This window comes from Euprymna scolopes, chromosome 12 (genome assembly GCF_053919585.1).
Source record: "Euprymna scolopes isolate OS-2025 chromosome 12, ASM5391958v1, whole genome shotgun sequence".
NCBI lineage: Eukaryota > Metazoa > Mollusca > Cephalopoda > Sepiida > Sepiolidae > Euprymna > Euprymna scolopes.
This window is the reverse complement of record NC_136493.1, coordinates 148,082,985-148,098,736: the sequence shown is the minus strand read 5'-3', so window position 1 is coordinate 148,098,736 and position 15,752 is coordinate 148,082,985. Positions and strand designations below refer to the sequence as shown.

Genomic DNA, 15,752 nt, shown 5'->3' with positions numbered 1-15,752 from the left:
AAAATTTCTTTGCAGTATGAACAAGGTAAGAATGAAAATTTCTTTGCAGTATGAACAAGGTAAGAATGAAAATTTCTTTGCAGTATGAATGAGGTAAGAATGAAAATTTCTTTGCAGTATGAACAAGGTAAGAATGAAAATTTCTTTGCAGTATGAACAAGGTAAGAATGAAAATTTCTTTGCAGTATGAATGAGGTAAGAATGAAAATTTCTTTGCAGTATGAACAAGGTTAGAATGGAAATTTCTTTGCAGTATGAACAAGGTTAGAATGGAAATTTCTTTGCAGTATGAACAAGGTAAGAATGAAAATTTCTTTGCAGTATGAATGAGGTAAGAATGGAAATTTCTTTGCAGTATGAACACGGTAAGAATGGAAATTTCTTTGCAGTATGAATGAGGTAAGAATGGAAATTTCTTTGCAGTATGAATGAGGTAAGAATGAAAATTTCTTTGCAGTATGAACAAGGTAAGAATGAAAATTTCTTTGCAGTATGAATGAGGTAAGAATGGAAATTTCTTTGCAGTATGAACGAGGTAAGAATGAAAATTTCTTTGCAGTATGAATGAGGTAAGAATGAAAATTTCTTTGCAGTATGAACAAGGTAAGAATGGAAATTTCTTTGCAGTATGAACGAGGTAAGAATGAAAATTTCTTTGCAGTATGAACGAGGTAAGAATGAAAATTTCTTTGCAGTATGAACGGGGTAAGAATGGAAATTTCTTTGCAGTATGAACGGGGTAAGAATGGAAATTTCTTTGCAGTATGAACGGGGTAAGAATGGAAATTTTTTGCAGTTCTGATTGCAAAAACAAAAATTCTTGCTGTGAATGTTTTACAAGCGTGAAGGACTTTCACTGGAAATAGCAAAAGAGTAGAGAAAGATGAGCAACATCTCTTCCATTATAAAGGGTTTGTAAGGACGAGAAAATACCCCCCGCCTCCCAACCGTTAGATTGCAAAGACAATTTTGTAGAGGAGGATGGCCTCAGGAATCGGTTATTTTCAGGAGTAGTAAAATGATCCAACCATTTTCGCAACAACCTTGGCAGCAGATTGGATACAAGTATAAGACTTCCATGTTAGATGTGAAGCAAATATAATTTTTAGGAGCTTATCAGTTGAACACTTTCCATAGAAACAATGATAGGGGAGAGAAAGACTAGTTATATCTCTTCTGTGAGAAAGAGTTTCACCCACTAGATTGCAAAGTTGATTTTGTAATCTGTCAAGGCAAGAAAGAATGCTCTGAGCAACATATTCCCCAGATATGACAGCAGTAATTTTTACTCTAATAGTTTCTCTTCTTGAACTGTTCCACTTTGGAATTCCTTTCCTGTTTACTGCTTTTCTGACGGTACTAACATACAGAAATTTAAATGTAATGTGAACAAACATTTCACTGCTTAACTCCCTACTTAGAGTGTCCCTGTAAGCATGATCCCTAATAGTAGCACTTTGTGTTCCAGTTTCAATTTGTTTGGTTTGGGATGAATAAGAGTAAAAAAAAAACAATGTGTTCCACACATGGGAAGTTCTGGAAAAGAAACTCTGTTCATGGAAATTCCATTTGAAGTTATCAAAACAGAGTTAGAAGGAACTTTTTTTTTTGCAGTTGTTGTAGAAAGATATGTTTTTGCTGTGAATGTTTTGCATGGTGGAACTAGAAATTGGAGCTAAGTCGAGCACTTTCAATAGAAATAAAGATAGGGTAGAGAAAGACTAGCTATGTCTCTTCTGTGAGAAAAGAGCTGTCAAGAATGGAAGAGATCTTCACCCACTAGATTACAAAGACGATTTTATATGCTGTCGAAGCAAGAAAGAATACTCTGAACAGCATATTCACCAGATATGGCAGCGGTACTTTCTACTTTAAGATGTGTTTACCTTACTGGATCAGGCTGGTTGGGACGAGAGGGAGATTGGCTCTTCAAAAACAAGCTTCACTTTAAACAAAATCTCAATGCAAGATGTGTATCATTCCTAGGATGATAAGATGGTCTTTGTCATTCAGATGACCGAACCATAAGGATTTCTAAGACTGACACAATACACAATATTGATAACTTATCCTGAGTGGCTTTCTGTTCTTGATAAGTGATGACTCTTTAGTAAAAAAAAAAAAAAATGTAGCATGGATGCTGACTTGGATAAGATATAAAATCTGATCAGATCTTTGAAATCTTACCAAGACGCACGCTAGCAATTGTGATGTGGGAAATGGACAGAATTGTATGTCATGAATAAAAAAAGCTAAAACATGTTTCACGAACAAATATATTTACACATTTAAAGATTAGATTGAAAAATTTAAATTTAAAGATTTAACGTGAAAAAATTGTCTTTACCTATATTTGAAACTTGTGTCTATTTGTCTCCCCACAAGAGCAGAGTTAGACACAAAGTCAGTTTTTAATATGGATAAAATCCAGCTCCCCAAAGAGGGAAATTTGGATTAGTACAAAAATAAAAATGGATTTAGAAGAATTTTACCTTCACCCACGGAGAACAGAGTAGATACTACACTTTGAAATATTTATTTGCACAAAATATAAAAAATGTTACAATCGGAACAAATTAGGCACAAGGCCATCAAAAGTATGGGAAATTGGGTATTGTTGGTCATCCTTGGTCAAAAATGCTGATCAATGACTATCCTATCCTTAACTAAAATCATCTTATCCACCAGACTATCACATTTGCTGTAGGGGAGCATCCTATTTAAAATATGTCCAAATTGGTTTAAAATTTTTTCTTTTTCATAAATGTTTTTTTATATATATAGACTAGCATGGTTGCCCAAGTGTTTGGAAGTGTGTGCGAAAAAAAAAAAAAGTGGTAGTAGGAAGGCAGGCTCGAACCCATATCGTGAAGGAGGAAAAGAACGGGGAAAAAAGTGACATCTTTTCTGTTACGACCACCACCAAACCAGAAGTGACATAGGTTGAAATTAAGGCTAGACAATCGAAAAGAGGGGATGACTTTCGAAAACATCGGTGAAAAAAGCGACCCCCTCCCTTTTTAAAAGTGCTCAGCTGATGGTGAAGAAATTAATATTTTTAGTCAATTTTTCGGTATTTGTCGTCTGAAGGGTTGAGCTTGTGAAAATCCGTCGCCTCTGTCAAAAGTTTTAGGCAGACATGCAAACATACATATATTTATATATAGGTAGCTCAAATTTTCAACCCAAACCAATTAAAAAGCTTGCCCTATCTCTGAATACGCTTTATGTAAAATTTCAAATGTTTAGAACAGAAATTGTCTGAGTAATTTGGTAGACTGCAGAGGTCAAATTTTTAAACTTTGACCCTTATCAACACCCCTTAACATTTATTGTTTTGGGCTCAAATCAAGTTATTAAGTTAGATCCATGTCCAAGGAACCTATATCTAAAATTTCAATTGTTTATACCCCAAATTGGCGGAGGAGTTTGGTAGAGTTCTCAAAGGTCAAATCGTTGAACTTTGATCCCTTAACAGCCAAATTTCTGGCTGAAAACGGATTACAAAGAGTTTCCAAAATCTCCATACCCTGTATATCAAATTTCGAGTCTGTAGACCGAAAATTGACAGAGTTATTGCGTAGGGAAATATACACAGAAAGACAGACACTTTCACTTATATATATATATATATATATATATATATATATATATATATACACACACACACAGTGCCGGCAAAAAGAAAGTCATCACTTGTAATTTTTTCAGAAACTGCAAATTTAAGTTAAAGTTAATATAACTGTTTAAACAACTTATACCTCATTTGATTCGCCTTTTATTCCTCTATATTTTTACCTGTTCACATTTGACTTTTAATTGAAATATTCTAGTGTTCATGTCAATTAAAAAATATTGATTGAACCTAGAATCATCGCGTTGACAGCCAGCAGTTCTACCGATCGACCCACGGGAGCGGTGCCCATAAATTATCTTGCCAAATGTCTATTTAAACAAACATTTGTCCACTACTTTTACAGTGCTCTAACCGCTTAAACAAACAATGAGCCTCACATTATATATATATATATATATATATATATATATATATATACTAGCAAAAGTAACCGTCGTTGACTGGGTTCAAAAACAGCCTACAGAAAATGGACTCTGATTTATGAAAGTATGATAGGTTATGAAAAGGAAGGGTTGTAAAGAGATAGCTTCGAATTTGGGGGTATCAAAACCAAAGCAAAATATGATGAAAGTAAAAATAAAATAGATAAACCCCATAATTTATTATACCATACTTGTTCATACTGAAACACTTATCACAATATTCTGTGGATCTATATTAAAAAACCTTGTTAAACTTTGTGACATATTTCCATTTTATAGAGGTCAGGCGCGAACGAACACCCCATAATTTTATTATACCATATTTCTTCAAACTGAAACATAATTATCAGAGTATACTTACGCAGATAGATATGAAAAATCTTTATTAAAGTTTGTGCCTATTTCCATTCTATGGAGGTCAGGCGCGAACGCAGACCCCACAATTTTATTATACTATCCCTATTTAAGTTAAAACATACTTATCAAAGTATTATGTACATCTATATCAAAAACACTTGTAAACGTTTTTTTTTTTTAATTTTTAAATTTTTTATTTCCATACTTTGTGGACCAGGCGCGTACGCAGCCCCCACAATTTTAATGAATCATTATGCCAGATCAAACATACCCATTCCTGTGTCTCGATACATCTTCTATCATTATATGCGATCAGTTTTCTATAATAGTCAACCATATAGGAGCCTATTCGTGACCAGACACACACACAGACGTTCAGCTTTATATTATATATATATATACACATTGGTTTTTATTATACGATGAAGGATTGTTAAACTCTCGTGATGTATCTAGATGTTATGGCACATTAAAAATTTTGTACAACTAAAAAATTCACTTATGAGGAGGCTATAGTGCAGAAGGTAATCCTAAAAAATGTCAACTATTAATTATTATTGTTACTGCATTTTTGTTCATTGCAGTTGGTTGATCTGGCCTTGATTGTGAAACGTGATGCCCTCGGTCTTATTGGTGGTCCCCTAGCCAAACACATGCCCAGTCTCTGCGCGAGTTACTGTGAGGCATTCCAAGATTCGGTGATTACCAATGCTGTAGCAAGTTCCAATCCCCCATCCCAAATGATAGGGAAAGGTCCAGGATTGGTGTCTCCCCATCAGGTAAGTGCCTCAAAGGACTTTTGAATTCCAAAAAATTGTTTTTGTCTGTGATATCCATTGGTGCATATAACCAAAAATGGCACAATAAGGCATCGTTATTTTTGTTATGATGTACATAACAGTAGACATGCCTAGGTGCAAGAAAGCCTTTTACTCCAATAGTTTCGTCCCCAGAACTGCGGGTCTTTGGAACTCCCTTCCGGGATTCTGCTTTCCCAACTGCACTGATATGCAGAAGTTCAAGTGTAATGTTAACAAACATCTTTCTACTCATCTCCCTTCATAATGACCCCGCTAATTAATTCCTTAATAGTAGCCCCCTGCTTCAAAGTGGCACTGTGCCTTGTTTGGGGTGAAAATTGAATAAAAATAAAAAAATAACGTTAATACATTCATAGTTTTAGATTTAGTAACGATATTCGACTTGTATGTAATAATGCCATTCAAAATGGAAAATTCCGCATAATCTAATCTCAAGTAAAAATAAAATCATTAGAAGCTAAATTAAAGGTTGAAGCTACTTGTAAAGGAAATTGCATCATAGCAGGAAATGAATAGGGCAGACAAGCCAGATTGGTTCTGCCTTTTGGATGTTTGGCATCAACTGAATGATTTTCTGTTTACACCACATTTGCGGAGATTGGAAGGAGAATATGACAACTGACAAAAGAAATAAAATGTCCAATTACCATTTGACTACCAGAACTGCAATTTACTCAGCAGCTCATGTGTGGCTCAGAACTGAGCAATAGATGCAGAAAACTGAGCAATATTTGTTTTGTTGCATAAGCATTTTAGGTTCTTGTCCAGAATTCCTCTTATATTAAAACAAACAAAAATAAAGAAAAATCTATATGATGCACATACCTATGATGAAACAAAAATATCATATTCCAAAAATCATGTGAATTAATCAAGTAGTTTTATTTTTATAAAGAAAATCATTTTTAAGCAATTAATGGCACTCACTGATCCTATCTGATGTTACAGTCAGCATGTCAGTAGTTTATTTGGCACAATAGAATTCATATTGCTTGTCACTAAGTAGATGCAGGTTTTAAAGGTGGAATTTTAAACAAAGTTCTTTTCAAAAAGTTTGGCTTTGTTGGATGCTGAAGAAATCACCTGTGGTCGATTAACGATGGTTGGAATAGAAATCTTGCATCTGTTTCCTATTCTCCAGAAGTCTTGAGAACCAAGCCTCTGCTCAGCTACTTTTGATTTATCAGCTTGAGTGTAGGACTCTTGCATTTTCTATAATTCATTTGTAGCAGGTGTGCAAAGTTTTAAAGGCTTCTTTAGTTTTAGGATATTTCTTAAAGGGTTTATAGCTTTAAATACTAAGAATTAACCAATCATATAAGTCGGAAGTGACACAAGACACATTCTTTTTAAAAATTGAATGAACAAGATTTTCAGAAAAAAATAAAACCTATGTCTATCAGCCCTTGAATATCAATACTCTGTGATGGAAAGTGATACCCGAGGTCTTCCTTAAGATTTAATCATAATGAAAACACTGAGTGCTTTGATAGATCCCAGGTCGAACAATATATGGATACTGTTCTGGACAATGTGTCAAGAAAATGTTAAAATGTCTGTCAGCATCAGGTATATGAGTAGGTTTCTTATTTCCTTCCACTTTGACTAACTAAATAATTTATAATGTCCTGCATTTGTTTTTCATGTGATATCCTTTCTTTCTTTTATTAGAATGGTCCAAATAATTTATAATTTCCTGCATTTGTTTTTCATGTGATATCATTTCTTTCTTTTATTAGAATGGTCCAAATAATTTATAATTTCCTGCATTTGTTTTTCATGTGATATCCTTTCTTTCTTTTATTAGAATGGTCCAAATAATTTATAATTTCCTGCATTTGTTTTTCATGTGATATCCTTTCTTTCTTTTATTAGAATGGTCCAAATAATTTATAATTTCCTGCATTTGTTTTTCATGTGATATCCTTTCTTTCTTTTATTAGAATGGTCCAAATAATTTATAATTTCCTGCATTTGTTTTTCATGTGATATCCTTTCTTTCTTTTATTAGAATGGTCCAAATAATTTATAATTTCCTGCATTTGTTTTTCATGTGATATCCTTTCTTTCTTAGAATGGTCCAAATAATTTATAATTTCCTGCATTTGTTTTTCATGTGATATCCTTTCTTTCTTTTATTAGAATGGTCTAAATAATTTATAATTTCCTGCATTTGTTTTTCATGTGATATCCTTTCTTTCTTTTATTAGAATGGTCTAAATAATTTATAATTTCCTGCATTTGTTTTTCATGTGATATCCTTTCTTTCTTTTATTAGAATGGTCCAAATAATTTATAATTTCCTGCATTTGTTTTTCATGTGATATCCTTTCTTTCTTTTATTAGAATGGTCCAAATAATTTATAATTTCCTGCATTTGTTTTTCATGTGATATCCTTTCTTTCTTTTATTAGAATGGTCCAAATAATTTATAATTTCCTGCATTTGTTTTTCATGTGATATTCTTTCTTTCTTTTATTAGAATGGTCCAAATAATTTATAATGTCCTGCATTTGTTTTTCATGTGATATCCTTTCTTTCTTTTATTAGAATGGTCCAAATAATTTATAATGTCCTGCATTTGTTTTTCATGTGATATCCTTTCTTTCTTTTATTAGAATGGTCCAAACAATAACTTTGAGTTGCACACATTTCAAGCTATCACTCCTGCAGACATTAGAGAGGCACTCCGACGTTACAATGAGTTACCAGGGCCTTTTGCTGGGGCAGTGGTAAGTATTTATTGCATGAATCATAGCTTGGATAAGATAGAGAGAATTGTTGCATTTTATGAACATACCAAGACCCACGCTGTTAATTAAAATGTTATAATGTTGGAAATGGATAAAAATCATGAGTGCTGAGCAAAAGGAGAAAAACATGCTTAGCACATATTTAAATTTTTTTTATTAAAGTTTTTTTTATCCATTTTTAACATCTATAACATTTTATTACTTATATATGAGATGCTTTCAATAATTTTCCAGATTTCTTTTGTATGGACACTTTTATGGATAGTACACACATGAAACTCTTGTCCTCTTTGAAGTAATCTCCTCCAGTTGCAATGTATTTGGACCATTCCAACAATCCTCTTGTGTGAGCGTGTCAATGACCCTCGTCTCAGCCTCTTTCGTCTCCTCAATTGTCTCAAAACAACGGACTCTAAGGTTTTCCTTGAGCTTAGCTAATAACCACAAGAAGCAAGGTCTGGATTATGGGGAGGGGGAAGGAACTGCCCATCTTGACCAAATAGTCTATGACAAGCATGGAGCACCCTTGGAACAAACTTTGTGCAAATTTTCCGTATCTTCAGTTCCTTGCGAATAATCGGGTGTACAGTTTCCACACTGGCATCAAGCATTGCACTTATTGTCTCTATCGACATACTACGGTCCTTATTCATGAAATTCTTTATTTGGCCAATCAACTCTGGTATCCTGACTTACTTACTCATCTCATACCTCTCATCATCTCTCACAGACTCCCTGCCTTCTTTGAATCTGTTATGCCACTGAAAAACTGATGCTTGATTCATGCAAGATGGTCCAAAAGCAATCTGAAGCATTCCATATGTTTTTGTGGCATTTTTTCCAAGTTTAAAACAGAATTTTATTGCATATCGTTCTTTTAAAGTGTCCTCATATCCAGATTACATTTTTGAAATTCATCAGTTGTGACAATCTGGCTTTAGTAGAGTGTATTCCAATTCATCTGTAGCTGTTCATTTGAACCTGAAATCATAAAAATTGATCAGTCATCTCATAAGATCTATAGCAATAACATACTAAATTTACGAGAGTCTATAATAATTTTAAATTCTTGTACAAAAAAGTCTGGAAACTTATTTAAGGCACCTGTGTGTGTGTGTGTGTATGTATGTATGTGTATATATATATATATATATATATATATATATATATATATGTACTATATTTTAGCTAATATATATATACTAGCAAAAAAACACACCAACATTTATATTTATGCTTTCATATGTACACCCATGACTTTTGAAGTTGTGCAGTCGCAGAGATGAAATTTTGTTAAGAGATACACAATAATAATGCACAGTGATTTTAGGGGCATGAACTGTGGCAGTGACGAATGTGTGTGGTCTGAGAATGCTATGCAGTTGACTCTGCCCTGTTGTTCTATTCAAGTCACTAGGACTAACTTTGGAGAATCCAAACTGCATTCGGCAAACAAGCTGTTTAGTTCTTTGTCTTTGTGTTTTTGACTTCTTCATACAAGGATTACTTTTACTCTTTGCCAATTTCAGGTGACTCCAATAGTCTGTAATATAAAGAGTAGTTGCTTTTTTCTTTTTTTCAATTCTCTTATTTTATTCTACCAAATGCCAGACATTCACCTGTTATCCGAAACATTCCAACAAAGAGATATTTTTAAGATTGTAACCGTCTCTATAGGTGCAATTGTTTATATCTCTCTGGCACTTAGTATCTTCGCCAGGTAGTCTTTTTCATGTGTTCAGTTGCTCTTATAATTACTGAAGTGATGGTGATCTTCCTAAGATTCCAGTTTCTTTTCATGTCATACATAAGATGTTGGTATTTTATCTTTTCCCTCTCAGCTCTGTTCACCTCGCATCATTGGCAATACTTCTACTAGGGCTGCTTCTTTCTCATACTTCCACCACATCACTATGCCAGATTTAACAGCTTTGCTATCTAGGCACGTAGCTATAGGCATTGTGTAATATTGGATGGTGTATGACTTATTTCAAACTCTTCTCTCTGTTATATGTTCCAAGGACTTGCAGCTACATTCGATATTCAACTTTTTACAGATGGTCCCGTTGAGATATTTACATCTCCATTGTCTGGTGCTACCAGATCAGGCTGTCTTTTGGCTTCCTGAGACGAAATGCACCTACATTGATGTTTTTTGTTTTCTGACCTTTTTTTGTAAAACTTAATTTTGTTCTGCAAAACCAAAAACAAAAACAACAGCCCCCCTCCCTCCCCCTTTTTTTTATCTCCCCCCCCCCATCCTCCCAGACCCTGTTGGTGGAGTATCAGAATACACCGACTGCCCCCCTGCAGAGAGTAAAAGTCCCTCAATGGGGCCACCTGTTGGCCGTAGGTGGCGACCCGTAATGCCTTAGAACGGGATCCTGGTGGCTGAGCAACTCACGACCTTGGAACCAAATGGCCGTGATTTAGCAACACTCCACTTTGGCCCTTACTTCGGCTAGACGGGTGGTCGGGCAGGCTCGACCCGACCAACCGGCTAGTCATGACAGTCCCTAATAATAGTAAACCCCCATAAAGAGAAACACAAACACATACTCATATAAAAAAAAAAAAACACACACACATACTATCATTAGAAGGCGATGGCAAGGGCCAATCAGATGGTGGAAACTGATGCTATTGACAACTACCTCTTTCTACACCTTGCTGGGTCCAAGGAAATGAAAAAAAATCGTCATAAGCAGCTATACTCACTGTTTGAGTATATCATCATTGTATCCCTGAGATGCTTGGGCGAATGGGTTTCCCCCCAACCATCTCCCAATTTAGGGCTCCGAGGAGGGTGGGGAGCAAGGATGATGAAAAAACAAAAAATATTCTATGGCTTCCAAAAAAATTAAAAGGCCCCATCCAGAAAGCGATGAAAATGAAAACACACACTTTCCGGAGTATATAATCTTGGAATCGCAAGATAACACACAAATAACAAAAATGTCCCCATTCAAAATCGAAAGAATTATCAACAAAAATCTGAACACAAAACAAATAAAAAAATTAAAAAATGGAACTTTACTTATACAAGTAACTACTAAAAGTAGTGCCGAAGAAATTTTAACATGGACAAAGTTCCATGATATAAACATCAATGCCTACCCTCACAAAACCCTTAACACCTCAAAGGGAGTCATCAGATGTCCAGAACTAAACACCTGCTCTCTAGATGAAATAAAAACAAACCTAAAAAATCAAAAAGTTATAGATACTAAAAGAATTACAATAAAAAGAAACGGACAAACAATTAATACCAACACATACATATTAACTTTTAATACTCCTACTCCACCAACTGAACTCAAGATTGGATATATTAACATTAAAGTAGAAACATATATCCCCAGACCACTTCGCTGCCTAAACTGCCAAAAATTTGGCCACTTCAAAGAATACTGCACCAGGAAAGCAGTATGTCCAAAGTGTAGCAGTAACGAACACCAGGAAACAGAATGCCAAGGAAATATAAAATGCCCAAACTGTGGAGAGAACCATCCAGCATACTCATCGCTCTGCCAAAACTGGATCAAAGAAAAAAAAATAAATGAACTCAAATATACCAAAAACATAAGTTTTCCTGAAGCCAGGAAAATTATTGAAACGACCACCACAACAGAACCAACTAGATCATACACAGGTGCAACCAAAAATCAATTAAAAACAATAGAAAACACTGAACTAAAGGAAATCTCTACCCTCATAAAATCACTTTGTGAACTAGTTGAGACATTGAGGGCCACCTTACGGCAACTGCCGTCAACTCCAGCTGTACTTGGAAATAACTATCAAACAATTGAGAGTAAAATCTCACCAGATCCAAAAAACCAAACACAATCCTCTAACAAAAAAACCCACACAAACCGAAAACATCCCAAAATCAAAAGAACACTCGCCTAGTACCCTCCGCAAAGGAACCAGAAAAGAAGAAAACCAAACAGTAGACATTCAAAATAGATTCCAAATTCTAGGAAAAATGGAAACCGAAAACACCCTGGAAAAAAAAAAGAAACCAAACACAAGTAATCAAGAGGGAAAAAATTAGCAAGAACCCAAAACAGCAACATTCCAAGCAAGACCCAGATCAACATCCAGATCCAAACAAAAAAAAGAAAAAACCCTCGAAAGCCATGAAGTCATGGAGATTGAGGAATCCAACAACTCAAAACAAAAGAAAGAAAATATAAACCATGACTAACAAAATCCTACAGTGGAACATAAGAGGATTAAAAATTAATATCGAAGAAATACAAATACTTATCAAATCCTTATGTCCTGCAATAATTTGCCTACAGGAAACACACTTAAAAGAAAATGACAAAATCAACATAAAACACTACTCAATATACAACCACATAAACAAATTATCATGCAAAGCCACCGGTGGATCATCAATACTGATAAACGAAAACATTCCACACAGCACAGTGAACTTAAAAACAAATATGCAAGCTGTTGCAATAACTGCAACACTACACAAAACAGTAACCCTGTGTTCCCTCTATATACCACCAAACGAAACAATAAACGAAACAGAATTAAACAATATAATCAAACAACTACCTAAACCTTTTCTACTCTTGGGAGACTTCAATAGTCACAATATATGGTGGGGCAGTAAAAAAAACAACAAAAGAGGCCAAACCATAGAAAAAATAATTAACCAAAATGATCTATGCCTACTCAACAACAAAGAGAATACATATATGCACCCACCAACGGAAACACTATCAGCAATCGATATAACACTATGTGACCCAACTATATACATGGATTATAGCTGGAGAACACATAAGGATACATGCGGAAGTGACCACTTCCCAATCATAATAGAAAACGAGAATCCCAAGCTAGAAGACAAAACACCCCGCTGGAATTTACAAAAGGCAAATTGGGAAAATTTCCAAAATACATGTCAACACAGATTAATACCTGAAGCGAATCCTAACTTAGAACACATCACATATTTCAGCAACACCCTACTCACAATAGCCGAGGAGAACGTACCAAAAAGTTCCACTACTACAAAATATAACAAACCCTGGTACAATAAAGAATGCAAAGAAGCTATAAGAGCCAGACGTGCAAACCTAAGGAAATTCAAAAACAGTCCAATGAAAGAAAATTTGGACACCTATAAAAACAGCAAAGCCAAAGCACGGAAAACTATCAAAGAATCAAAACGGAACACGTGGAAAGACTATGTAACAAAAATTAATCAAAACACAAAACCCAAAAAAGTATGGGAGATGGTCAGAAAAATAGCAGGAAAAAATACAAAGAACCCTATTAAACACCTTATATGCGACAACACGAAGATTACCGACAAACAAAATATCGCAAATAAATTAGCAGAACAATTCTCAATGAACTCATCATCAAAAAACCAAAATAAAAAATTCCAAGCTATAAAGAAAAATGAAGAAAAAATAAAAATAAACTTCAAATCAAAAAATGAAGAAAACTACAATCAATTATTCAACAGTGCAGAACTAGAGGAGGCAATAAACAAATCTCCTGATACAGCAGTCAGCCCCGACGAGATCCATTATCAATTCCTCAAAAAACTACCAAAACCATCACTAGACTACTTATTACAAATTTACAATGAGATATGGATAACTAACAACATTCCAAAAAACTGGAAGCAGGCAACAGTAATCCCAATACCCAAACCAAAAAAAGATCATACAAACCCAACAAACTACCGACCCATTGCACTAACTAGTTGTTTGTGCAAAACTTTTGAAAGAATGATTAACGAAAGGTTAAATTGGTACTTGGAAAGCAAAAATCTAATTACAGAAAGCCAGTCGGGTTTCAGGAAAAATAGAAGCCCCACCGATCACTTAATAAAACTGGAAACACGCATAAGAGAAGCATTTGCAAAAAAAGAACATCTAATAGCAATTTTTTTTGACATGCAAAAGGCGTATGACACCGCTTGGAAATATGGAATCCAAAAAGACCTGTATGAACTAGGACTTAGGGGTAGAATGCCAGAAATTATCAGAAATTTCTTAACAAATAGAAACTTCCAAGTACGGATGGACAACACTTATTCAGTCCAAAAAGATCAAGAAATGGGGGTCCCCCAAGGCAGTATCCTGTCTGTCACCCTCTTCAACATTAAAATAAACAATATCATAAAAACCATAGACCCAGGAATTGAAAACGCCCTATACGTGGACGACCTACTTATATACTACCAATCTAAATACATACAAACAGCCGAATGCAAACTACAACTTTGTCTGAATAAAATAAACAAATGGGCCATAGAAAATGGATTTACATTCTCAGAGGAAAAAACTAAATGCATCCACTTTTGCAAATTACGAAAATTCCACCACGACCCCAACCTGAAACTGGATAACAAGAACATCCCACTCACCGACCAACATAAATATTTAGGTATTATATTCGATAAAAAATTGAACTTCATACCACATATAAAATATTTAAAAGCAAAATGCCAAAAGACAATGCAATTGATCAAAGTCCTAGCACACACCGATTGGGGTGCAGACAAAGTCACATTATTGAAATTATACCAAACTCTAATCAGATCTAAAATGGACTATGGATGCTTCATCTATGGAGCAGCAAGGAAGTCCTACATAAAAGAACTAAATACAATCCATCATCAAGGATTAAGATTAGCCTTGGGAGCATTTAGAACCTCTCCAGTAGAAAGCCTCTATATAGAGGCCCATGAGCCTCCACTGATTCTAAGACGACAGAAGTTAGCGCTACAATATTACCTAAAGCTGGTATCATGTCCAACAAATCCTGCATATCAATGTACCCTCCACCCACAATACACACATCTCTTCAACAAGAAAGAAAATATCATCAAGCCCTACAGCCTCCGGATAAAAAACCTTCTCACAGAAGCCCAAATGGACATTACAAAAATACATAAATATAACAAATCAAAAACTCCACCCTGGATGATCAAACAACCACACATAATATTAAAATTAAATAAATATCCCAAAACGAAAACCCACCCATCAACCTTCCATGAAGAACTACTTATCATCCAGAATACATACAAAGAATATACACAAATTTACACTGACGGATCAAAAGATGGAGATAAAGTAGGATGCGCAGCCATCCAAAACAAAATAAAACTAAAGAAAAGGCTCCCAAACGAATCTTCTATTTTCAGTGCAGAAGCAACAGCCATAGATTTGGCACTGAATATAATAACCAATGATGACCATCAAAAATATATCATATTTACTGACTCACTTTCAATACTCATATCTCTAAAAGAAAAAAAAATGACAAACCCACTTATTACAAAATTGCTAAACAAAATAGATGCCATAACCATGGAAAAAAACATTATCTTTTGCTGGATACCAAGCCATATCGGCATCTACATGAATGAACAAGCAGATAAGGCAGCAAAGGAAACTCTGCAACAAAACCACATAAGTGGAAAAATCCCCTATACAGACCTAAAGACTAAAATAAACATATATATGAAGAGAAAATGGCAAGAAAACTGGAGCTCATGCACCAAAAACAAATTATTCCAAATAACACCAAATATTGGAACGAGAGACACCAAAAAGTTAACAAGAAAGGAAGAGGTAGTAATGACCAGACTGCGAATAGGTCACACTCACATCACTCACTCACATCTACTAAAAGGGGAGGAGACACCAAACTGTATAACGTGTCAAGAACCCTACACAATACACCATATACTGACAAACTGCATTGACCTTGAACA

The 15,752-nt window shown here is 34.7% G+C and overlaps 1 protein-coding gene across 2 annotated transcripts in view; it reads left to right on the top strand.

Annotated features, from left to right (window-relative positions):
- Positions 1 to 15,752, top strand: part of LOC145291537 (transcription initiation protein SPT3 homolog) — a 440,277-nt gene that overhangs the window by 411,564 nt on the left and 12,961 nt on the right. For both annotated transcript variants that reach the window (XM_080137540.1, XM_080137541.1), the window contains exons 10-11: positions 5,001 to 5,195; positions 7,856 to 7,969. In XM_080137540.1, coding sequence (XP_079993666.1) covers positions 5,001 to 5,195; positions 7,856 to 7,969 — 309 coding nt within the window. The remainder of the gene's footprint in view (positions 1 to 5,000; positions 5,196 to 7,855; positions 7,970 to 15,752) is intronic.